Below are 26,026 nucleotides of genomic sequence, written 5' to 3'. Positions count from 1 at the left end.
ACAATCTATCTGGCTTGGCGTAGGTCAGGATCTACCCCCAAAGGGGCCAAGACAATTCTCACAAACAAACGTGACCCAGGTTGAGAATAAGCCCAGCGGATCAGTGAGAAGGATCACGCTTCCTGGGGAGAGGTGTGTGGAGCAGCCCAGCGTTCCACAAAAAAATCTCCCTGTGCTTTGATCAGCGATGCGTCTCTAATTGGAGGGAGCTCTTGAGAGTCATTCGCGGCACCGTGCAGAGGTCACGTTTCTCCCATACTCCACAGCCATTCTGCTCCATTCCACATGGAGTTGTTTACAATTGGACTTTCCCTTTATTTTCGTGTTGCCTTGCGCAAACTACCTACAATCCTTTTGTTAAGCTACCGAGGCTATAGGTGGCAGTCGGACACACTCATCTGTGCCTTGGCTCAAAGAAAAAGTGAGGCCCTCTTTCCAGGGGTGTATTAAAGGAAATTGCATGACTCAAGTGAGAAAGCAAAAATGAAGGAATGAAGGGCAACAGGGGGATTATAGGAAAGTAAGTATGCATTTGTCTTTGGGGAATAATAGCCATTGCAAAGTAAAGAAAGAGAGATATGGAAATAAATAAGTAAATGAAGGACAAAGAAACCATTGGTTTATAAACGTAAGAACACTTATATAAATGTATTCCAATGCAAGTATTAAAGTAATGGACAATAGCTTTATATTTCCCAGGGCTCAGACAAAAACTTAAATTTTAGGTTGTTTGGTTTTGTTGATTATCGTCAGACTAATGAATCAAGTATCGGATTTATTGCAAACATTTAGCTGTATTTACTGATTTGCTGCAATACATTTTTCTATTTATTTTATAAGCTGATTCGGGCTGACCAGGCACCGTTTACAATAAGCTTACCTACTTGGCACCTCGGTAGATTGAATATAACATGATTATTTTAAGACTGGTTCAACTGATGTGAAGCTATACACAGCATTCTCTCTCTGCCATTGTAAAACACATCAGGAATGTGTTCATCGTCATTAAAACAATGGCTTCATAATGTTCACTGCTCTGGGATCGTGGTACAGCTGCTCAGTTAGCTTTTTGCGCTAATTGATTGCCTCTGGGATTTTCAACAGGGGGCAATTTTTCCTTGAGATACAACACATACCAATACACTCCATGTATTGGTATGCGCCTATGGGCGCTTATTTACACGTCTGTGTGTGTGTGGGCTTGTGTATCAAACAAACATTCGGTGTATTCTAATAAAGAATTAAATAAGTTGCTATGCATGCTGTCATTTTTATTCATGCAAGTTCTTGAAAGGGGCGTATTGTTGAGTGCTAAGAAGACGGCAAGGTTCATACGAAGGTTGAGTTGAATATAGCTTTAAGGGAAGGCCTTAATGAAAGCCCAGACAAGGATTCATTCCCTGTCAAACAAAAGAGCAGGGATCCCATTCTTCGTCAGGAAATAATAATCCTGGGATGATTCATGTGGAGGATAGCATTTGGACTAATACCCTTCCATGTCTGTCTTCCTTGTGTTTTTCTTCTGCTTGATGAGGAGTGGAACACGGTCTACGTAAGCTAAGACAGATGCCCCAGTGTTGGACACAGAACACAGATGGATGAAACCTCAAAGAGCCAGAGATGGTCGTTGGATCTCTCCTGTCTTTCCATGATATCTCCAACACACGGCGACAGACCTAAGGAAAGATCAAATGCGGCAGGAAGCAGAGATTTAGCCATTCAGCTCTGCCCTCACAGGCAGCCTGGCCGACAATAAGGAATGCGTGCAGCAGATATGGCCGATGCAATGAACACGGGGTTCTGGGAGGTACGGATCGGTGGTAATCGCCACTCTCCCCCACGAGCTGCGCCGCGGTATGGAAGCTCTGATCTTCCTCTGACCATCACTCCCCCGATCCCCTCGCAGCTGGACGGGGTCAGGGGCTTCACCCTCCCCTCCCTCCCCTCTATGGTGAAGGAAAAGTGAAGAAAGGAAGAAAAAAAAAAAAAAGGGAAGGAAAAGAGAGGAGTGAAAAAAACAAAACACCTCACTTATCAGTTCCTCAACATCTGCCGGCACAGCAGGTCTTTGCACCCCGTCCGCCCCCGTTCCCCGCCCCCCCGCCCGCCCCCTGCCGCCCCCACGCTGGCCGGGTCAGCATGGCATCCGGCGAGGTGATTTAAACCAACAGTGTGATTGCTGCTGGCGCCAGACAGAGGCTGAGGACGTGCCCGCCGCTTCCATTGTCCATCATTGCGGCGGCCGCCATTACCGTCAAAGGACCACAAGGCAAGAGCCCGCTGCCCTAAAGCGGGGGGCGCCGTGCAGCGAAACAGCAATTTGGTCGAGAAGACAGGCACAGCCCGTACGACGGCAACGGCGAGCCCCTCCCAAACTACTGTTGGCATAGGGAGTGTTGTTCTTCGGTGTGTGTGATTGTGCATGGAAAAATGTGACGATGGCTCTCTCAGACCTGCTGTAGCTTGGCACACGGTGGGCGGCGGTGCACACACAGACACACGCAGGCGTGCACGGCACTCCTTGTGGGTGTGTGTAGTGTAGTGGACTGGTGCGTGGAGTTGGCCAGGACTGTGACTAATAGGTCAGATGTGTCCATTCCAGCTGCCCGGGGTACCCAGCCGTGCGCGGTGTGTGGCATCAGACCGGTCATGCATATCCAGCCCTATCAAACCTAAAAAATCAGGACAGCCTTAAAAAAAAGAAAAGAAAAGCTCTTTCATTTTTACAACAACCTCCGGGCTTGTGACTGTGGGTTCTGCGGCGGAAATGGAATGTTCCGGGCATTCTAACTGGACTCCCGCCTCCGTGCTTTTTCATCGCCTCGGTGAGAGCCTTTGAGGCGAGGAGATGAGGGGGGGTGGAGATAGAGAGAGAGAGAGAGAGAGAGAGAGAGAGAGAGAGAGAGAGAGAGAGAGAGAGAGAGAGGGGATCAGAACGAAAGCAAGCCAGTGAGTCAGTGTGTAGGTGAGAGAAGTGAGTGAGCAATCAAATAATAGGAAAGTCCCTTTGTACAACAATACCAATATGTATGTGTATATATATATATATATATATATATATATATATATATATATATATATATATATATATGTATATGTAAACATATATAATGTATGTATGATTATACAAAGGACCTTCCTTAACCTTGACTTACTTATTGTAAGTCGCTTTGGCTAAAAGCACCTGCTAAATGCCCTAAATGTAAATGTGAAATTATTTATATACCATATCCCTTAAAATGAGATACGATCCATACAGTGTTAGAACTTAGAACGACTTTGAACTGAGGAAGGCTAAGAGAATCCTTTGCATTTATTTCCAACCAAGAGATGCATCGCATCGCTGTCTCATTTCATACCTTGGCATTACAAAATCCAGTCCTGGTCTGCACCTTAATCCCGGTCATTATTCAGGGTTTGGGGAGGACAAGGCGGTGTCTGACCACCATGTAAACAAGTCGCTGCGTCGTCATCACTCCATAGATAGCCCCCCTGCCCCCCTCCCTTTTAGCCCCCAGCCTTTAGGAGACAGATGAATGGGAGCTGGGTAGTAAAGCATGGAGGCACATTTTACTGCTTCTTTCCTAGGACACAGCCTAGACCCGGGCCTGCTGTGACGATGCCAGCGATAAAACAGATTCACGAAGCATGTCAGTGATATAATGTGCTACCCCTGGATTTCAAAAGCCTTACATTTTTCCTGTTTTTTATTTTTTTCTCAAAAGGTCAGCACATCGATGCCAGGTGCCCCACACATGCGTATACGAATGCACTTGCGTCATGAGTGGCTCAACCACAATCTTCTATCATGTTTGATAGCATTATTTAAAAAGGACATGATGCCAAGTTAATGACATTCAACTTCTATGCCATGCCATTTCAGGACTGATAATTTGAGGCCACAAAGCCAACATAATTACATTATATAAATGAAATTGTTCAATGCCGCCAAGATAACTCTTATGTATTTTTCGCTGGGTGAGTGTTAATTAACACGGCGTTACTGTCCGTGGTACTTGTCATTTCTTTGTTGGACTGGAGTTTATTCAACTTTCAAAATGTGAAGCAGCTTTTATCACTTTGCGGTACAATAGGAAAATGATTGCCCGTGATCTTTTTTCTCCTCCTTCTCCCCTCTTTATTCTCCGCCAAACATAATGGGAAAGACTTAACATCATTCAAAACATGAATCTGGATAAATTGGCTGTGCATTTTAAATGTTAAACTTGTTTTTCTTTCGCTATAATTAATTTCAGGACCTGTGTGCACCTTTTCAAACAAAGCAAAAGCCTAGCAAATTAAAAGTCACCTGATGTGGGGTCAGGAATAGTTCTTGCTCTGGCTGTGGTCGTTTCCATGCAGACAGCTCTCTCTACCTCTCTTTATGTTGTCCTTTCTTTAAGGATCCCCTTCCCTACCTAGCTACGTGTCCGCGCGTGCGTGCAGGGCCTATTGTTTATAATGTGAATACGAACTAAGGTTCTCATTGATTCTGTCAGGGAGGTGAGTCCTCAGGGTTTTTCAGATGTTTATGCAGAAGCATGGTGATGCTTGCTAAGTGGAAAGGGACAACAAATCGATGAGGAGAGGGGAGGAGAAGGGAGTGAAAGCGATTCGGGCGAGTTCCAGACTTGTTTTTCGAATGTGTTTTTCTGCTCTTCAGATAGGAACCAGGCGAGAGGCGCCAGCTAGCTTCTGCGGCGGGTTTTTCTGATGGCCATGAGTTGCAGCTGAGCGGGGACTTCCTCTTCAGATGGCAACGTTCCCGTACGGTGGCCCAGACACAAACACCGCAGCTCCAACCTGCTCCCGACCGCTTGTGACAAAATGGTTATTTTCACTTGCATTGCATGAGTATACCCTACCCTGGGGTCCGACAATCCGTACCATTGGCCCTTGAGGATATTGTGGAAATCGTATGAATATATTGCCCAACATTTTACAATGCAGTACTGTTGAATGAAAGTAAATAGCATTTGACTCGCATTCGATTCTTCATAAAGTCAAGTAAGAACTTCAAAAGTTGGATTGGGCATAGACTATCAATCACAGGACAAAACCTAGCTTCCACATGTGATGTTATATGATGATTGGGGCTGATTGGGCAAACATAATGAGCACTAACTAAGTTATGCGCTGCTACGTTCTTATAGTAAGTTGTTCAATTATAGTAGTGATGGAGGGAAAATATATACATTGTGATTCTTTGCTTCCACAATACTTGTATTGGCAGATTGACCTGAAAATCTGCAAACATAAATCAGTAATTTTAGCAAATGAACTGTGCCTTCCTACAGAGGGCCCAATATTGTATTTGCAGATGGTTAATCGCTACATTATAATTCTGTCCTAGCCCAATTTACACGTTAGACAACACAAAAGATAAATCACACCATAAACATTTTTCATATCGCGTAATTCACAGAATTGCTATAGGCAATATAGACATATTATATTGGCCCTAAAAATGTTGTGTAATATTGTACTGTGAGTGCCCTGCGGATTTCAGTGCCTAAACTTATTGCTGAATGTTGCTATGGTTCATCCAGGATGGAAACTTGCGCATTAAAATGGTGCTAAAGAAACATAGTTAATGCTTGCCAGATCCATAACACAAGATGGGTAAATGAAAGCAAGCTTTGTGCTTTCGGCTTTTGAATATAATTATAAGAGTGAAAGTTAAAGATAGTCGTATTGATCCGTGTGTGTCTGGCCAGCCCTTCCTTGTTATAGATGCCATATTTGTTCCCAACACAAAATTGGCTTCTACATGCAACCAATGGAAATAAACATGGTCAATGTTTTCCGAGACTATGATATAGAATTTCTATGCAGTGACTCACGATAATTAATTATCACAAAAGGTTATTCAGCTTGTGTGCAATTAAATTGAATGTTTACTGCAATCAGCAATCATTCACCCTGTGCAGAAAACGACAAATTAATTGCTAGCAATGAGTGTAGCCAGTTTTTAGGTTGTTATTTTGTTTATGCTTCGCTGTAGTTGGAATCAAGTGTTTTTATCATAATTGATGGAAACAGTTTTTCTTTTTTTACAGTAAACAATCTACTAATCACGCGTTTCGGTCGAGTGCCCAGAAACCCCACAGTGGTTTGGAGAGGCTGTGACTGCTGACAGCCAGATGTAATCATATAGTAGCGGATCAAGGCAAGGAGGGTTAAAACGATTTTTATCTTTTTACATAATGTACTGTGCTGTCTTTGTGGACCTTCCTGTGTCTTGAATAAAGTTATAATATATGTGCAAGGAAACGGCCGATGCAAAAGCCAATTTTTTTTTTAATTAGTAATAAATAAAATCATTTCAAATTCAGACATCTTAAGTCTCGATTGTCAAAATGTCAGTGTGCAGTATCTTCGAACAGGACGGCAGAGACAATGTTGAGGTCATTATTTGAGAATGTAAAGAATGACGCCCAAAAAATCTATGATTAAAATTTGCCTCTGATTGGGTAGCAGCAGTCACAAATCGGAGAGCACAAAGGAGAACAGAGAGAGAGAGCGAGAGGGAACAGAGAGAAACGGAGAAAGATAATAATACTGTTAATACGATTGAGAGTAAGGGCAATGAGCAAGTGCCATTGACTCTTCCGGTTGCCATGGTGAGGAAGCCACAGTATGGACGCAGTGTATGTGTTAAAAGGGGACAAAGCGGCCATTCACCGCCGCCTTCCCCCTTTACAAAACCAACAAGACGCCTGGCTGTGGTGATTGACACACAAGCCCATTGGCCACGTTCCCACCGGAACATACATCAACCTTGCCGGTCGGCATCCCTGGTCTGCTATTAGGGCTCTCTGTAGGTCATTTCAAATGGATGAACCATGGCAAAATACTAAATGACATTCACACAGGAGCTTTCACCACCGTACACACCACGATGAGCTGTGAGACACAGTCCCAGCCAAGGCGTCTGGCCCACTGACGCGTGCGGCTGGAAATTATTCAGAGAAAAAATACCTCCAAGGTGGAAATAAGCCCCCTTTATTCGATATTGATTTACATTTTTTTATATAAAAAATTACTTACATTTAATACATTTCTTCAAAATACAAGCAGCCAAACGACATACAAATCAAATACAAAATTATAAAATTTCTTATATCTATGATCTTCCTTTTCTTCTGAATGTAACAGATGTGCGTTGTGTATATAGCTCTCTAAATAATTATTTTTGCCTGTAAATCCTCCTCCGTCAGCGTCCATAAGCCGTCCATCGATACACAAGACATGAAAAATATGCTATGCAATATTGCCCCTTTTGTCCGTTTACAGTACACGATACAGGACTCTGTCTCAGAACATTCAAGGTGGGCCTCAACCTGTTTTTAAGACGTTGAAGTTGCAAAGTGGACATGGGGGGGGGGGGGGGGACACAATGAAACACAAAAGGATTAAGCCGTTAAGTCGAATGGTCCAAACTTTAGGTTGAAAAAGCAAGAGTGACCGCTTCATTACTACAGATATCAATTTTTATATCATTGCCACGGCTTGAATTTTGCAAATTTTTGGAAATACTTATATCTTCCAGGGCTCATTCTACATACCAACAAGTCAGTGGCTCTTCCAATTATAGAGAGTCTCTGTGAGGGGGATTCCAGGATGCATATCATCCAGTTAAAAAAGACCACGGTTGTGACATCACTGCTGGCACTGATTGCAATTGGCTAATTTTTAGTAGTGGTCGTTTTTTCAAGTGATTTCTCACTTACATAACATCACACACAGAAAGACCCATATTGAAACAGGTTTTTTAGACCCCTTCCCCTTTAAAATACTCTATAGTAAATAAACTATCCATGGGACTACTCTTTACAAAAATGGTCATCCACCTTGGTTCGTTACCCTCGGTCTGAATGGGCTCACTCCACGCCAACGAGAGACATACGGATATTGGTACAAATATAAGCACTGTTTCTTTAAAGTTTTCAACTGTGCGCACATGTGAGTTCTGGTGTTAATAAATGTTGAGCTAGTCAGCAGCGTTTTACGTCACCGCAATACTGTATAGTCGCGGTATGTGCGGTGACATATATTTCGACACACATTAAAAAGCAAATGAGAAAAATTAACCAAAAACCGAAAAATAACTGAATCAAACAAAATTGAAGTTTGAAACCTTTTAGCCCACAAATAAGACTATGCTGGATGCTAAAAAATAAGAGCTGCTAAATGCTTAAAAGAAACAGAAAGAGCCCGATAGGAAATAGAAAATTCTTGTTTTGTTTCCTCTCTTCATTTTATACATTTTGTACACAGCGGTAAAAAAGGAGTAGAAAGGTTAAAGTCAGGCTATGCGGCGGTTTCACGAATCGTCCCCTCTAGTTTCTTTGGGAGTAGCTCTCTCCTCTCGTCGATGTTGATGACTGGCTTCCTACAGTTCTGTCCGTCCAGGTATATCTTTGCATATACTGGGTTGGAGTAATTCATGGGCTGTAGAGACACAAAGGGGAAGAGGTTATCTTAAGCATCTCTTAGGTCGCATAAAATGTCCTGCAATGAATCGTTGTCTACTTTGCCAAGTTGCCTTATAGTCGTGTAGTGGTGAAACTGGGAAACAAATAAGTCAGAAAGAGTCAGACAGGGCAATTGAAGCAGTGCAGAGGGAGCAAGACGCATGCATATTAGTGAAAGTGAAAGCACTGTCCGCCGGTATCCCCTCCTTAGAAACCTGTCCGCAAAATACAGTCCCTCCAGGATTTTGAGCCTTTTTCTTGTGATTGTTGCGGCCAATAATGCTGTGGTGAAATGGTGAATGTTTTGCAATAAAGTAGGTAAAGAGGGAGAACATTAGAATATTGATGATTTCAAATATATATGATGATTTACTTGTTACTTGTTTTGTGTTTAGGTTAGTTTACCCTGAAAAGGTGATAGTTACATATAAAGTTCATAGAACCCAGATTTTTATTGCGAAACATGATATCTACCCCATGGACACCTCATGAACAGATTTAGAGCTATTCATGATTTACTTTGGCATGTCATTTAAGTCGAGGATTAGCCCAAAAAGGGCTTCGGGCTGAATAGGTTTAACGGTAGAAGTTTTGCAGACATGCCTGCTTGTTCATAACCGTAAAGACGTTTTGTTTATTGACGTGACTTTTTGTAAGGGGAAGAGTGATGAATATCGAGGGAAAGTGCGACGATGGTCACTTTATGCAGACATGCGGTGATTAAACAAATATGGAAACTCATGCAATTTCTCAGGGTTAATTTGATATGGCGTGATTTGACGCGATCGGGAAATCCTGGAGGCTTGCATGTAACAAGCTCACTATTCCATATCGGTCTCACTAAGACATGACAACCTATCCCCCCTCCTTCAATATTCAAACATGACTCCCTGTGGAAACACAAATAACGTCAATAGTAGTTAGCCATTCACCTGTCCAGGAATAACCTCCTTGGGCACAGTGTGGATGCCCAAGGCACGAGGGTCACTGGATTTTACACACCAGCCCTGCAACAGAACCAGAGTAGCATCGCTGAGGACCAGGGCCCAGTACACTAACCTCATGAGACAAACTTGGGATGGATGACTGAAAACGGGTGGGATTCTTTTTTTTCTCTTAACATGTACACAAAAAATATGATCTGTTATAAGTCAAGCTACTCAAGGTAAAGACCAGAAAGAAACCATCCGTCTTTAAGAAGACAACATTTTTGGGGGAAAAACAGGGGACTTGTTAGTATTCAAGTCAGCAGAACAGTAGTGGGAAAAAAAAAGATAGGGGAGAGATTGGAGCGACAATAGCACATGTCAAAGTTGGCCGGGCAAAAAGCAATAGTATTAGGGCTGGGGAACGCTAGGCGGCGAGATAACAACATCAGTGAAGGTGCTATGATTTGTTTGATATGCTGAGTGTTAGCAAGCCCCTGAACCCCATGTACAGAATACATCAGCGACCAGATAAAGGCTCCCTTGGCACAGAGTACCTGCATAGGAGTAATGCCTTTCACACAGAAACACACACACACACACACACACACACACACACACACACACACACACACACACACACACACACACACACACACACACACACACACACACAGTCTGGCCCGGTAGCTTATCATGGACCTGGACTATTACATTTGCGAGTGGTACAGAGACTACAATAATCTAAACACACAAGAGCTGTGAGAACTTGTAGTTCAAAACATATCGGTCACTATATAGAATGCTCCTTTTTTTAACGGGTTCGAGATCCGCACCAGAGCCCAAAAAGGCCCTGGATGTGCACAAAAGACACATTTTACAGTTGCTCAGCATCCAAAACGGTGAACATATGGACGTTGTGGTCTCCCGTGGCTTATTAAAGGTGACATATTATACCACCAGGTGTGAGTGGGATTAGCCGTTACAAGCCGTTTTTGAAAATCGGCCTCTTCTGACATCACAAGTGGGCGTGTCCGCTTAGATGTGGGCTGGATAGATCAGTCCACCAGCCTACACGGCGCGCCGTAGAAAACGTTGCTCATCTATCCATCATACATCTAGGAGGACACGCCCACCCTATGATGTCAGAAGGGGCCGATTTTCAAAACGGCTTGTAACGGCTAACCACCATCACACTTGGTGGTGTAGTATGTCACCTTTAAGGGGACGGTTCTGCTCCCTCATGGGTTTCATCAGTCAACACCACTAAGGTGGTGGAGCCCACGGACCTTGTGCGGGTCCAGTGTGAAGTTGGGTCTGAGCAGGCTGCCGGCGTCTGCGTGGTTGTCGTGGTCCACCTCGTACATGTTGTAGGAGGGGTTGCCGATCTCCACGTTGATGCCGCCGTTGGTCATGGGCTGGCGCTGCACACGCTTCCCCCTGCAGGGAGGGGGGTGGGGGGGGGGGATCAAGTTAAGACCAGGCAGGACCCTCTTTGGTGAGAAACCGTGAGGCTAGAGGGCCCTGGATCTCTCAGAACCATGTGGCGTGTTTGTATGTATGTGTGTGTGTGTGTGCGCGCGCGCGTGCATGCGTGCGTGAAGGAGAGGCCGCGTCGGTCGCTTGAGGTTACAGACTGACACCACGCAAATGAATTACACTTTCACACATTCTGTTTGTGTGGGGCTTTGGGTCCACAATGCCGTCGTCAGACTGGACTCTACAGCAGTGGGGTCAGGGAAAGAAAAGTGAATTCCACTGAACTCGATGTATAATGAGGCTTCAATTATAGTGCTGGATTAGAGGAGGTTTAAAAGAAATGTTCCAGCCAGGATTTCAGGTTTAATACAAAACAACCAAGACACGCCTCACAATACCTTGATCCGCCCTTTAAGCCTGCTGTACACCATCAGACTACAGTGTCAGTCAGCCCCAGGCCCCCATAGGCCACCAGCCAAACCGTAGCCATTGTTTCTGTTCTACCTGACAACTTCATCCTTCATTCAATACAGAGACACTTTACAAAGCAGCTTCTGTCTGTCTGCACAGACACCACTTGCTAGCAGACAGCAGCAAATATATTATAGATGTGTGTTTGTGTGTTGTTGTTTTTTTTACCTCTGCCTGCGTTTGCAGATGAAAACTCCGGCCACCACTGTCACGATCAGGATGACCAGCAGCACCAGTGGTACAATGATGGCTATGCTCCCTGAGAGAGAGCGAGAGTCAAAGTGAGAGTGAGAGTGAGAGTGAGAGTAAGAGAGAGAGAGAGAGAGAGAGACAAGAGATGGGAGAGGATCAGAAAGAGGTCAGATGCTATTCTATGAAACACCAGCTGTGTAATGCAGACCATCTTTTCTTTTATTAAAATGAATTCACACAAGCCCACAGGCATACATATACATGCATACACAAACACACACACACACACACACACACACACACACACACACACACACACACACACACACACACACACACATACACACAGAATACTGTTATGTATTTTCACAAAGTCATTCTTGAACATCATAATTAACAGATGCAAAATCGCTGTAGGATACTTTGTTTATGTATAAGGATTATACATAGCAACAGCGCACACACAGACACACACACACACACAGACACACACACACACACGCGCGCGCGTGCTCGCTCTAATAAAAGCTCTGGATCTGCTGAAATCCATTATGGCTGGTCAATAATGTTCTCCGTCTGACACTCAGCAGTAGCAACGGCAGCAGGGAGATCAATGTGTTGTTTAAAAACACGGCTGGCAGATCCACCACCTAATGATCGAACAAGGTGCTAATTGATAATAGGTAGATAATAGGCTGCATATGCGACGCTATTTCACGGGCCACCGTGGGGGCAGGCTGTGGGGGCCGGGGGGTACCCACCTCCAGTGGTGTTGTCTGATCTGCTGCTCTTGGGGGCGGGTCGCTCGCACTGGGTTCCTGCCCAGTTGACCGAGCACCTGCGGGAGGGTTTGGAGAAGAAGGTGGAAATAAAGGCTGGTTAGCTCGCCACGCGCTGCCCGCCCCTCGCTTCAAACTCAGAAAACCACTGCTGAGGAACCAGGCTAATTATTCTACTTAGTGAGCGGGCCTTGTGAGAAGTGCACACTAAATCTCGCTGGGGATAGGGGGTTTATCATTATGCATTCTAACGAGCTGCTGGATACAATGCAAACAAGCTATACGTCGATGTGGCCTCTGAGATGCGGGCATTCAAACTCAAGGGTTTGAATATTGATCCGTGAAGGGAGACAAAAGGACACAAGGAGGCAGAGGAAGATGGCGACGAGGGCAATATGCCGCCGCCGCCTCATTTACACCGTGGATGGGATCCGATGGGAGGAAATGCATGGCCATCGTTAACGGGGAGGTGATATCCAATTTGGCATGATTGACGCAGATGGCCCCGCGAAGCATGAGTGATCCGACGCGACGCACGCTCGGCGATGATAGAATGAAATTACGCCAAATGACATGCACTGCGAGTGTCAGGACATCAAGTTATCATAAATAAGAAGGCGCCCCCCCCCCCCCCCCCGCACGTGCGTCAAATGAATCTCACCCTCGCAGGGCAGGAAATGTCACAGTGAGAGCCCGGCATGAATTTTGATGAGCAGTAGGGGGGGGGGGGGGGGGGGAGGGGGGGGGGGGAGTGTGTGTGTGTGTGTGTGTGAGGGAGCGTTGTAGAGTTGGAGAGGGGAGCAAAGCTAAACAGAAGAACACAGCGGGCTGGAGGTAGGTGTTCAGTTCCTCCTTCGGGGATGGCATAAAACCATCCCGACAGTCAGTCCTTCCCAGGAAATTAACAAACACCCATGTCCCCCCCACCCCCCCCCCCCCCCCCATCGATTGAAGGAAAAGGGTTCCGTTGGCCTGCCGTGAGTGTGTCTCAGTGCCTGCAAGTCATGGTAGTTTACACAAACACACACACACAAGCACGCACACACACACACCCTGTGGGACTGAATGGCCGTGGTGGGTGGGTGAGTGAGTGAGTGGGAGGAGCGGCTAGTGCGGACGTGCCACAGAAGGGACTGCACTTTACACTGGACTGGGTGGAGTGGGAGAGGTGGAGGGGGACGGCGAGAGGAGGCGGGTGGTGGGTTGGGCGGCGCGGCTCTGGAGGGATGCGGGTGGGCGCGGTGAGAGAGAGGGAGGACCTACTTGCAGCGTGGTTTGTTAGGGGCCGTTATTGTGCATATCCCCTCATTCTGACAGAAGTAATCGCACGGGTTGGCCAGCTCATCGCAACGCTGGTTCTTGAACCCTGATGTGCAGCTGCAGAAACACGGGCGGTGTGGTGTGATCAGGAAGGCAGCGGGAATCGTAACACAGATGCAGAACACAGAATGCGGTCACGCTAACGGTTCTTCACGGCAGCACGACCGGGCCGCTGATAACGTCGGCCGACGCACGGCGCGCCTCACGCCTTGAGGCGCGCAATTAGGTTGCAACGCCCCAACACATGGATTTGTCTTTGCCTTATGAAAAATGCACGCCTACAAAAAAGCAACTGTTAGGAATACATAGCATCCCCAATCAATTCCCATCTGTCTCGTGGATCTGCAAAGCCCGAGATGGATCTGCTGGAGGAAAAACAGGGGGTTATTAGTCTTGGTTCAGGATTACCTTTAATAAATCGGGAGTTTAAATGAAGAACGCGATAATGATTGGACAATAAGCAATGTTAATGTGTTTTTGTATTCGATTTACAAACTAAAGTACCCTGGAGTCGATTGTGCAGATGGAGAGAGGAAAAAGATTTAAAAGTATGGTTACATTTTATTCAAGCCCAGGCAGGAGTCAACTACTGTGTGGAGGCTGAGGAAGTAAGCTGTGGCAAACGCTATGAAGATAGGGAACACGCTGTTCTGCATCCTTTTGGAATAATGTCTGATAAGCCCTGTAGTCAGCTTAAACAAGCTTAGTCTTAGGTAAGGCTTTGTACTGGTGCACACCAAGACGTTGAGATTATTCCTTCCTTTGTCGATTCCAAGAAAGGAAGGCTAATGGCCAATGTCTTAAAATAGGCATATCAAAATGGGTTCAGACGTCGGTATCTGCTGAAATGAGAAATAAGTCACTTATAATTACTATAGCTTGGCAATTTGAGCCAATCAGAAAGAGCACATGCGAAAATATAAACATATAAAGGCTATATATATTTATGTACAAAAAATAATTACATATGTGCTGGAGTGCTGGATGGAAAAGAATGAAAAAATCTACTTCATGATGACAATCATGAGTTTTGAAGATATTTGACCTTTGATGCATTATCTGAGAAATTATCATTACAATTGGAATACCCCAATCCTGGGAGGATTCCTCTTTTTGCCTTGATGAAATACCCATTTACCAGCATAAGGTCAAACATTTATGATTTCTTGACAGATATATCAATCATTTCACCTAATCTCGGGTCCTTGGAGTCAATGAATAAACCACATTACGGGGGTCCGTTAAGCTCATGAAAAAGGAGATGGGGAACATTTGCATAGAAATTGATTCCATTCTTTAGACTGTTGAATGATGACCACACATCCCGCCTTAACCATATTGGATGACGGGTCGTATAAAAAACACACAAAAAATTACAACAGGGCTGCCTTTCTGAAATTGAGGTTTCTTTCTTATTAAAATGTTTGTCAGTAGGGGGGCTCGCTAACAGCCTTCACGTCACTCGATTATCGTTGAAATATTGTCAATCCGCGTCCGACCGACCGACGTCGCACATTAACCTTCGGTATCTGCCAGTCAAGCCTTTTGTCCTCGCCAAGTTAGCTGCCAGCGGCCTTGACGCCACCGACAGGCCGCTGGCGCGATGCGCGTCGCCCTCAGCTCTCTTCGAACACTTCTAAGACCCGTCGCCGCCTACAGCCTGCGCGTCCGACTGACATTAGCGCCGAGCGGTTCGTGACGGCGACATTGTTACAGTTTCCCAGTACGATAAGCTTTGATGGGATTCAAATCCAGTTTGCTAATAGCCTGCACCATGCGGTGAAGGGTTGTGTGTTCTCTTTTCCTCACAATGTGGCAGAGAAGAACCATAGATGAGGCCCTCTCCGGTGCAAAGGTGTAGCGTTAAACATGGGAACTTTGTGGCATGTTTCTTAACATCAAGGTGCCTTAAACCCCCGGCAGCGCGAGATGAAACGCTGAGCGTCCCCGGCGCCGTAGCTGTGTGAGCTCTTACTTAGCCCCCCGCTGCGGCTCGCGACCGCCAGTGTCAAACGTTCCTCCGACTTAGGGATCCTTCCCGAGAAGGACGACATCTCAAAGCCCTGTACCTCTCCTCTCAGCGGGGGGGTCCGGGTTGGCACCATGAAGACATCCAAGGCCCCGCTCCCTGGCAGCCCTGTCTGCCAGGGTGCTGTCGAGCCCGGAGTCTGAACCGGTACGGACGGGATTCTATCTGCCTCCTCCCCCCCCCCCCCCCCCCCCCCCCCCCCCCCCCTTCTTCTTCACACCAAACACAAAAACACAAACACACACACACACACACACACAGACTTCCCCGGAGCCTATTAAGCGGTGACTTACTGGCAGAAGGGTAGGTTGGTGTCGGGGTCCAGGTGACAGGTGCCGCCGTTGTAGCAGTAGCCGTCACACAGCTGACAGCTCGCTGCTATCCGGCCGTTGGTGCAACTGCAAGGAACACAGACATAGCGGACGCTAGTGACACCGCGCAGCCTAATTGTACTCATACGCACCAAGTCAACACGTTTTTTTGAGGTCAACATCGGTACAACGTGTCTGGTTAACGCCTTAATTAGCAAAAAGCAAGTTTGGGATATTTTGAGAAGCACTTTAAGCTTGTGTCAAAAGACCATACTAAAATAATTGCTTGAGATTATGTAGCCTGTTGGATCCAAACGCGCTTGGAGGGAACTGTGTGGCAGTTATTTACAATTAAGAGAAAATAATTTGGCCTCATTATTGTGTGTTAATGTTTGAATCAGCGGATCTTTCAGGGAAAAAGCAAGAAAACAAACATCCCAATGGTTGTCATTTTTATGCCAAAGATTGGAAAAATACAAGTTCCTCGTTAATTAACATTACATGTACCGAACATTAAAAAGTAATCAAGCTCACATTCTAACATCCTCATCATTAAAGTAAGTACTAATCTACAGCAATTCCTGTCGAAAACCACCCTGTCTGGGTTTATTTCCTGGTAATGATCAGCTCGCTATACATTATCCTGCGTATTGCACAGCTGCTTACAAGATAAATACATGGCAACAAAAAATGGTTGCATCGATTAAAAAATAATTTGATGTCATCCGCAAATAAAAACAATCAAATTAGATTCCTGAAAATCAACTGTTGGAAATAGCATCCGAGGCAACAGTCTGTTGTTCTTAACAGCGATCTGCTATTCCGAAATAACAGACGAACGCCGTGATTGAAGCCGCGTAATAAAAATGTGTATTATGTGCTTCACAACTTCACCAATCCTGCGGCCGCGGTGTGAACGGTGTTGCGCAGCGACGGTATAGCAACAGGCGAACTTACTTGCACACCACGTCCCCGGTGTCTTCGGTGATGAGACACGGCGCCCCGTGGCATCGCAGACACTTGTCCACCTCACACTTGTTGCCCTCGAACCTGGCCGGACAGACGCACTCCACGTAGCCACTGCTGGACAGCGTGCACGCCTTGGAGTTCACGCAGTAATGGTGGCAGATGTCTGTTGAGAGAGTGCACGCAAACACACACACACACACACACACACACACACACAAACGCACAGATATATAAATACACGCACAAGCCCGCTCCGAACAGGGGGGGGGAGATGCAACAGACTGCTCCGTATAATGAGGCACTGGGAGCGGAGTTGGGGCTGTGTTGTGATAGGAATTTTACAGGGCTTTAATGGGACTTAATTATCCGAATCAAATGACATCTCGGCCACAGATGAAAACATATCTCCCCTTGGGCCCGCGGTGGCGGAGCACTACCAACGTCACCACGAGTGATGAATTCGTTCTCCCATAGCCTGGCATGGAAAAACACATTTGAACAAAAAAAAGGAAAAGTATTCCATCCATTCCGTCACAGAGACCAACATGGTCCTTGACCGATGAATGGTTTGCTCTCTTTGATCTAAAATTAGAGGTAAGTACAGTGTTTGTGGAAAGAAATTGGATTGGTTTTTCTCTTAGCTTCTTAAACAAGTAGCAGGACCAAAACCAACTACAGAATTCTTCCTCGCAGCCGTTCATTTTCGTATTAGACGCAGCCAAAAAGTATCCGTCTTGGTAGAAGTAATGGATTCTGGCCACTCACGGTAAAGGCATCTGTCTCCGGTGTATTCCGCCATGCACCGGCACACTGGCTGGTTACCTTGGCTCACGTCGCAGGTGCCCCCATTCAAACAGTAATTGTCGCACACCTTTCTCTCGCAGAACGGCCCCGAGAAACCGGTGGGGCAGCGGCAGGTCGGCTTGCCTGGAGAGAGAACAGGGAGAGAACAGAGAGATTAGGGCCCTTAGTTAGTCAATTCATAAGCTCCCAGCAGCCATGATGTTTACTAGGGGGGGGGGGGGGGGGGGGTTGAACCTTCCTGCTTCTTTGGAGGAAACCATGGAAACGTCTCGTTAAGGAACATCGCCATGGTTCCCTGAGAAGGGATCACTTCGGGTGATCTGCCGAACATGTCCCCAAATCCAGACATTTCGACCAATTTGGTTTTTTGGTCAAACCAGTGTTATGTTCATCAAAGGTTGACGATATATTCAGTGACGGGGTAGCACAGAGGTTGATCGTTAATCATCTGTTAATGTGTTTGCTTAGGTTTGCCATTACCTCAAGGATGTTTAAGAAGCTATAGGTTAAACTTATGTTAACATGCCAAGTACTATAAAAGTACTTGGCGTGTTAACATTATTAATGCTAAGAGCCCTGGGAAAAGGAACAGAACAAAATCTAACGCGCTTCAGATGAAAGGATGGTTCATACGGACACATCTCTTACCCTTAGGACACAACACTCAGGAAGGATCTGTGTGAACTGGAACAGTGGGAACAGAACGGGGCCTTTTAGCTCCTGGACGAGTAAATCCTTGTGCCTTAAAAGCACTCCAGAGGATTGCTGAGAGCCAGATAAGCAGCAAACATTGGACCACTGGAAACCATGATCTAAAGCAGGTCCTGCTTTCTGAACAGGGCTTTAACCTTGAGTTACAAGCGCGATTAAACAAGCCCCCTGTGGCCCCTCGGAGTACCGCGAGCGATCATAGGAAAGGTTGATGATGCCTTTTAAATGAGACGGACACAAACAAAGCATGCATTTTATTTTTTTATTTTTTCATTCGAATAGTCCCCTCAAGGAAGATTACAATTTCAGATTTTTTTTGTTGGTAGGCCACAGGAGGGAACAATTCCCAGAGTGCTCCGATGGTTCATAAAAACATGTTAGGTCAGGACTCAGTGAGAGGGACCTTGCTCGCTTTTATATTTCAGATGGCAATGGATAACAGGGTTACTGACTTGGACAAGGTTTTCATTTCTAATACTTACAGTGGCAATGGTCGTTTTATAACAACCAAAGGGAATAAAGCGGTTAAAAAAACTTTTTTTTTTAGATTGTCAATCAAATGTGTGTGTATCTCGATTGCCAACATCATTGTTGCACCACTCAAAAGTCTCGCACACAGTTTTCACACGCTTCAAGAATCCCTTTGAGGTACAGGTCAAATAAACAAATGTCCAGCACGTACTTGACTGCAAGGTGCTGGCCGTTTGTTCAGATACCAAAGCCATTCCCTTGGCTGAAGCTTGCCTTAAATCAGCCCACATCCTCCTCTGCTGGTTATTTACACCAATATGCTGGTGCCCAGGAGACGTGTGCTCAATACAGCGCAGCCTCTCCCTTTATGAAAAACCAGTCAATTGCAGAGCATGAATGAACTGCTCCGGAGCCCAGCAGCGCAAAACAAATATTCCCTAATCTCGCCCGGTTATGCTGCACACATAAATAGACACACACACTTCATCCCGTAATGGTGGGTGACATTTGGCAATAATACTCCTCAATATCAATGTATGAATTTTGATTTATTTTTATCTACAGGGTGCATATGATGCCACGGTCACAGAGTAAGCCAGTGACGAGGCTAACAGTGTTTTGTTGGCCAAGACTGATATACTGATAACTATCTGAAGAGCCTTATTGTGTTATAAGATGACTGTGTTATATTGTGCTAAAATAGCATTCGGTGCTGTTTTGGTCCGACATAGATCCTGGTAGGAATGTGAGGAGAGATATTTGTTTTTGCTGTGCGAAAAAGAAAAAAAGAAATCAAATTTAGGACACTTGGTGTGAGTGGAGACTACTTTTCAAGAGATAAACATTTCATCTACACTTTCCAAATTGCATTTCAAAGCCAATGTAAGTTTGCCTTCCTCGCCCAACAAAAACAAAAAAATACTCACAGCCAGTTTTCATTGGCTTGGTTCAACCCAAACACTGAGCAAGTATAACAATCTATGTGGACACCTCAGGATTTCAATTAGTGTTCAAAAAGCTACAGCAGTCCTAGGATAATTGCAGTGGTGAAGCCACACAGTTTATCATTGTAAACAAACTCAGAGATGTTTGGGATAATTACTATCTTAACCACTTAGGTGGCAGAAAATACAGCACCCCAGTAGAACGTAATTTAGATATCGAGCAACATTTTTGCGACGTAAAACTTAAGGGCAATTCTATATCCCGTTTTATTTTTTTCGTTGTCCAACTGGTGTCCCACCATAACTATTACAGAGTAAAATAACCAAAGACCATTTGCGTAAGACAGATGGACGGTGGATTTTGACATTATGTTGCAACGTGTCGTTTTATTAGTAATTATTTTTCAAATCATGGGAATTTGCTGACAGCAGTTTCTTTTGTGGTTCCAACGCTGAAGCAGCTGTAATCTGTTGCTGCCTCAGGCTGCTCAGATCGCAAAGTAGAAGATCATTAGCCTCGTCCCACAATACTGCTGCACACTAACACGACACCGCTCAGTGCCATCCAAAGTAGGAATTAAACACCAACCAAATCCCCCATAAACTCAACGTTTTGGATCATAAAGCCCCTTCACTTATGGCTTGCCCCCATCCCTGTTCCAAACGACCAGAGTTAAATCTTCTAGTAGCATGGGAGAGACAACCTCAAACATCCTCTGTGTGTGTTTGCCTACTCTCCCTCCCCGCAAACCACTTAACATGACATTAGTGCGGTCGCCTCACCCAGTGGGGAGCCCATGCAGGTGCCTCCGTTTAGGCAGTAGTCTGTGCAATGGTTAACCTCGCAGCGTTCCCCTGAGAACTCAGGCCAGCAGTAGCACCTCCAGTCTCCCTTCTCATTGGCCAGGCAACGTCCTCCGTTCTCGCAAGGAGGCCGGCACAGCTCCCCTACAACAAACAAACAAAAGGGCCAACATCATGATTAACTGTTGTAACCAGCAATTGTTATAATATCAGAGTTTTTACATCGCAAATTCGTCATTGCTTTTTCTCTATTGTTTTGAAGTTCAGCCTTTTCCGTTAGTACAATACCGTAGACGATAAACACAGAACAGTAGAATATAAACCATTCAACATTAAACATGTTCCATTTTCTGTCTGAAGAAAAATATCAATCATACAACTGGAAAAATAATATTATACGACACATAGAATGCTTGAGATCAAAAGATTCCCAGAAACATGTCACGTATGTAGATTATATTTCTATTATATTCCCAGTATTGATATATCTATTTCTTATACAGCTTTTTTCCATATGGGTCAAAAAGCCAAAACAATAACACGCATGCGCACGCAACATCATGATTGTGTGTGTGCCGCAACCCACTCTGCATTGCATCAGGACAGGAGCAGGCCTACCTGACATATTGACATTACTACAGGTGCCATTAACCAGCACTTTCCCCTCTGGGCAGGTACACTTGGCTCCCGACGGGTTCAGCAGACACATGAAATCACAACTCATTCGCAGACATGGATTGGTCGCTGTAAAGAAGAAGAAAGAATAAAAAAGTGTACATAAAAAAAGAAAACACAAATCAAAAGTACAGATGAATAAAACCTCTACGTTCCCGAGCAAACTTCAATAAAAGTATTCACACGGAGATAATGTTGTCTTTTTCTTCTGAGGGGCAAGATGTTTTCTTTTTGTGCCAATAATCTGTGTGAACATTTCAGATGGTGCTTGCCAAAGTCGATTCTTTTTGGAAGCATTTCCAATGCTAAGGTATGGCATGATTTAGTCCGCACGTTCCAGGCAGACTCATTAAGCATGCTTGGCATGAACGACCCATACATCCCATATGCTCCGCTTCATTGCACACATCACAAATCAAAATGCTTTAAAAAAAAAAAACGACTGAAACGGTTGTTAGGGAGTATTTCTTAACACATCAAAATCCCTCTCAATCTCTCTTGCACAACTTGTCCACAGCCTGCAAATTCTAACGCCTCATCTAATGAGGCACTGGAGAATGGCCCAGCTGCCCTTTGGATAAGAAGAAAAAAGAAAATCCAAGAGTGATCTTTTCTTATCCTCTGGCACCATTAAGACCCCTGATGTAACAAATAACCGGGACAGATGTGCAGCATTTGAAAGCGGTGGACGGGAAGGGGCGAATCGATCGCCCCCCATCTCAGGGCTGGGCGGTTGGTGGGGGGTGGGGGGGTTGAGGGGGGCTCCCGATGATGACTTTATGCAGCGCACGTGAAGAGCAGATAACAGATTGTCCGGCTGCCTAGAGGATTTCATTTTCACCTTGAATTGGATTAACCCGTGCCATTTCTCTATTGACAGTATACACAATGCTCGCTAGGGGGGAGGGCAGCGGCTGAATACATCTTGTGGGCGTTCCTTAACGCCTGCTGCCTTTCAGTGCAGGGGGAGGGACCTGGCGGCGTACCGTCTTGCTGCTTGTAGCGGTGGGAGACCAACACGTTGGTGGGCTTCTCCACACCCAGGTGGAGGAATTCCACCGGCAGGTGGCCGAACTTGTGGATCCTGAAGGTGTCGTGTTTCAGCCCTGTGCCGTAGATGTAGTCCTCAAATATATTGATCCGGTAGGGCTGGGAGACACCTGTCGAGTCAAGCGGACAAACGGCGAGTAGCAGAACGTGAACGACGAAACACGAGAAGGTTTGAGGGGGGGGGGGGGGGGGGGGGGGGGGGACAGGGGAGTGCGCTGTAGGGGAAGCAGAGAGTATCCTGTGCTGTGTTGTATAGTGTAGTGTCTGTATTTAAACTAATAAATATATAAAACTGTGATGGCTGATGACAGACTAGTGCATTGACAGATGGGTCGACACAAAGTATGTAAGTAATATTGATCTAGTAAAAAAGGCTATTAATGGCACACATCCATAGGCGAGTGGTTAGAGTGAGATCGTGAGAGAGAGAGGGTGAGCGAGCTAAAGAGGGCGAGAGAGAGTGAAATAATGAGCTAGAGAGAGCGAGAGAGAGAGATCGAGAGAGAGACATAAGTACATACATAGGGAGAGTAGAGATGGATAGGAGAGGAGGTGAGAGAGCGAGACAGACAGAAGGACATACATAAGGAGAGGAGAGATGGAGAGGGAGATGGATAGGAGAGGGAATGAGAGAGAGAGAGAAAGAGAGAGAGAGAGCAGGCTAGAGAGACAAAAGGACAGACATAGGGAGAGGAGAGATTGAGGGAGAGATAATAGGAGAGGGAATGTGATAGAGAAAGAGAGATATGGACAGACAAGGCGAGAGGAGAGATGGATAGGAGAGGGAATGTGAGAGAGGGAGACAGAGAGAGAGAGAGAGAGAGAGAGAGAGAGAGAGACACAGACAGACAGACAGACAGACAGACAGACAGACAGACAGACAGACAGACAGACAGACAGACAGACAGACAGACAGACAGACAGACAGAGAGAGAGAGAGAGAGAGAGAGAGAGAGAGAGACAGACATAGGCAGAGGAGAGATGGATAGGAGAGGGAATGTGCGAGAGGGAGACAGAGAGAGACAGAGACAGAGAGAGAGAGAGAGAGAGAGAGAGAGAGAGAGAGAGAGAGAGAGAGAGAGAGAGAGTGTGAGACAGACAAAGGCAGAGGATAGATGAAGGGAGAGATGGATAGCAGAGGGAATGCGAGAGAGAAAGAGAGATGCATGGCTCTTTTGCGGCTACGGCTGCGACATTACCGTGTCTCTCGCTGATTGTCACCAGAGGGTCAGAGCCATCCAATCTAATACTGCCGATCTGCGAGAGCTCGGGGTCGGCCCAATACAAACGCTGATTGAAATAATCAATAGCCAGTCCTGAAGAAAGGAAGAAATTAATTTGACTTATGATCGGTGTAAGGGCGATCATTAGGTATTGCTTCATTCCTGTTGGACCCGCCCCTCCCAGATTTTAATGGCTTTTCCTGAAATACTTAAACACAATTTCAAAGCAAATGTGTCGGGGGGGTTCATTGACTGTTTGCACTCCGTTGCGTGCGTGACACGATTAATATATCATGTTTGTGTGTGTGTGTGTGTGTGTGTGTGTGTGTGTGTGTGTGTGTGTGTGTGTGTGTGTGTGTGTGTGTGTGTGTGTGTGTGTGTGTGTGTGTGTGTGAAAAATAACCTCGTTCCACAAGGTGGATGGGGTTTTTACAGATCTTACGACGATTTAGCCTTCGGTGCTGTGCCCTGCATCATCATTTAACAAAAGACCCAAACCTTCTGGGGTCTGGGGCTGCGTTTTTCCCATCGGAGTGCACGCTGACCGGGTAAATATGAACACCTGGCTTCGGCGACTAAATGGGTTTGTGTTTTTCTTGCGGGTGATTAATTCAGCCTACTGTAGCCAGAGACAAAGCATGGGTCCCTCTGAATTAAAAGCAGGCCAAAGGAGCTCTTCAGACCCAGATCAGCACTAAGCTTCTCCCTCAAGACGGCCCCCAAAGGGCCCTGCAACGTCTTAGAGATGATCTCCTCTTTTCCCCTCCGTAGTACCGTCTCGTATCGCATGATAACGCTATCCTCCTGAGCCCCGTAAGGCAGAATGTTTGTCCAGGGTACCGTATGTTCCCTGTCAGGAACTCATGCGTCGAATGTAAAGTATATTTAGTGACTGGAGATATTGTAATTGCCTCGTGCTATGCATCCGTGCATTTTCTCATTATATGGCTCTAGTATCTCATCAGAAGAGAACCGTTATTGCATTATGTATACCTATTTTCAAAAATAGGTGAATAAAGCCTCATAAGTGTTTTGTGAAGAAATGTGACTTCTGCAAATAAATTGTGGAAAAGGTGGACCATTGAGATCATTGGTCCGGGAGTTGCGCCCTTCGTTGTTTCGACTGAAAAAAAATTGTATCAATGCTCGCACTTTTGTCTGTGTATGAAGCAGTACTCTATCATATTAGAGAAAAGTAGAGGGATCCCATTGAAGTAGATCTACACAATTCCTCCGATAAGGTTGGCATGGTTAATTGAAACATTTCAAATGCATTTATTGAGTTTAACTTCATCATTGGTCTTAAGAGGAAATAGATAAGACGTTACCGGTCGGTCTCCTCAGGTTCTTCTCCAGCAGTATCCGGCGTAGAGAGCCGTCCATGGCGGACTCTTCTATATGGGAGTGGTCTCCTATCACGCTCCAGTACATCATCCTGCAAAGTGGCTGGTTGTCAACACCGTAGAAAGGAGACATACGACACGCACATCCAACTTTTTTGCAGGTGCCGAACCACTGGGGGTAACAATACGTTTGAAATAGTAGAGTCTGAACACGTGTGTATGGCCCCTGAGGTGCAACAAAAAACATTGTCAACATTTTGAACACATTCCAACCAAGATCCACATTTGATCCGAAACATGGTTGTTAACATCGTCCTCTACAACGTCCTGATGATAGCACATAGCTTCTGCTGGAAGTTACACACCTCATTAAATATCACGCATCATCAGATTCAAATCCATCCCATTAAGAGACACTGCATATTCAAGTACGTATTGCACACTGGGAATATCGCTAAAGATCTTGAAAGCACAGACTTAAAGAGTCTGCGTACTTGGATCCCCACTTCAGGTCTTTTACAACTATACATCGATAGAAAGTCCCACTATTTATTTTCTCATGTTATAATCTCCCTTGATCTTCCCATCTTCCAATAAAACGATGGCTAAGCGCCTGCATCCTGAAATGTCTGTGCATATGCACGCACGAGTGCATGAGTGGGGTTGGGGTAGGAGGGAAGTGACAGGACGTGGGAGTCCTCTCCCACTCCTACCCTATGTGCACCCTACCAGCACCAGCAGTCGGCCGAGATTAGCTTCCCGGAGGAGCAGGTCTTACCCTCGGGCCGGGTTGACCACGATGGCATAGGGCTCTCCAGCGATGTCGGTCACCAGCCGGGTGCAATTGGGTCCCTTGAGCTGCCCCACGTTTATGGAGTAGCGCAGCTTGGTCCAGTGGGCCGTGTAATAGCTGAACCAGTGCATTCGCGAGTGATCCGTCCAATAGATATTGCCCGTGATCCAGTCGGCAGACACATCCCTTGGCCGGCGAAAGTCTGAGCACTGGTGGAATCAATGGGTAGCAAAACGTTAGGCCCTGCGTGAGAGG

General features: G+C 45.6%; 1 protein-coding gene across 1 annotated transcript in view; it reads right to left on the bottom strand.

Annotated features, from left to right (window-relative positions):
* Positions 1-6,985: 6,985 nt before the first annotated feature.
* The window catches only part of lrp1bb (low density lipoprotein receptor-related protein 1Bb), a 229,017-nt gene continuing 209,976 nt past the window's right edge, over positions 6,986-26,026 (bottom strand). The window contains exons 78-91 of the mRNA XM_030344004.1: positions 25,757-25,980; positions 24,964-25,070; positions 23,612-23,728; positions 22,349-22,522; positions 21,306-21,431; positions 20,667-20,831; positions 17,719-17,880; positions 16,942-17,116; positions 15,967-16,071; positions 12,307-12,383; positions 11,522-11,612; positions 10,693-10,843; positions 9,410-9,484; positions 6,986-8,454 (exon numbers count right to left, since the gene is read on the bottom strand). Of these exons, the coding sequence (XP_030199864.1) occupies positions 8,314-8,454; positions 9,410-9,484; positions 10,693-10,843; positions 11,522-11,612; positions 12,307-12,383; positions 15,967-16,071; positions 16,942-17,116; positions 17,719-17,880; positions 20,667-20,831; positions 21,306-21,431; positions 22,349-22,522; positions 23,612-23,728; positions 24,964-25,070; positions 25,757-25,980 (1,890 nt within the window). The 3' untranslated portion in view covers positions 6,986-8,313. The remainder of the gene's footprint in view (positions 8,455-9,409; positions 9,485-10,692; positions 10,844-11,521; positions 11,613-12,306; positions 12,384-15,966; positions 16,072-16,941; positions 17,117-17,718; positions 17,881-20,666; positions 20,832-21,305; positions 21,432-22,348; positions 22,523-23,611; positions 23,729-24,963; positions 25,071-25,756; positions 25,981-26,026) is intronic.

Source organism: Gadus morhua, chromosome 20 (genome assembly GCF_902167405.1).
Source record: "Gadus morhua chromosome 20, gadMor3.0, whole genome shotgun sequence".
NCBI lineage: Eukaryota > Metazoa > Chordata > Actinopteri > Gadiformes > Gadidae > Gadus > Gadus morhua.
Note: the sequence above shows the minus strand (reverse complement) of the source record. Positions and strands in the feature narration are given on the sequence as shown.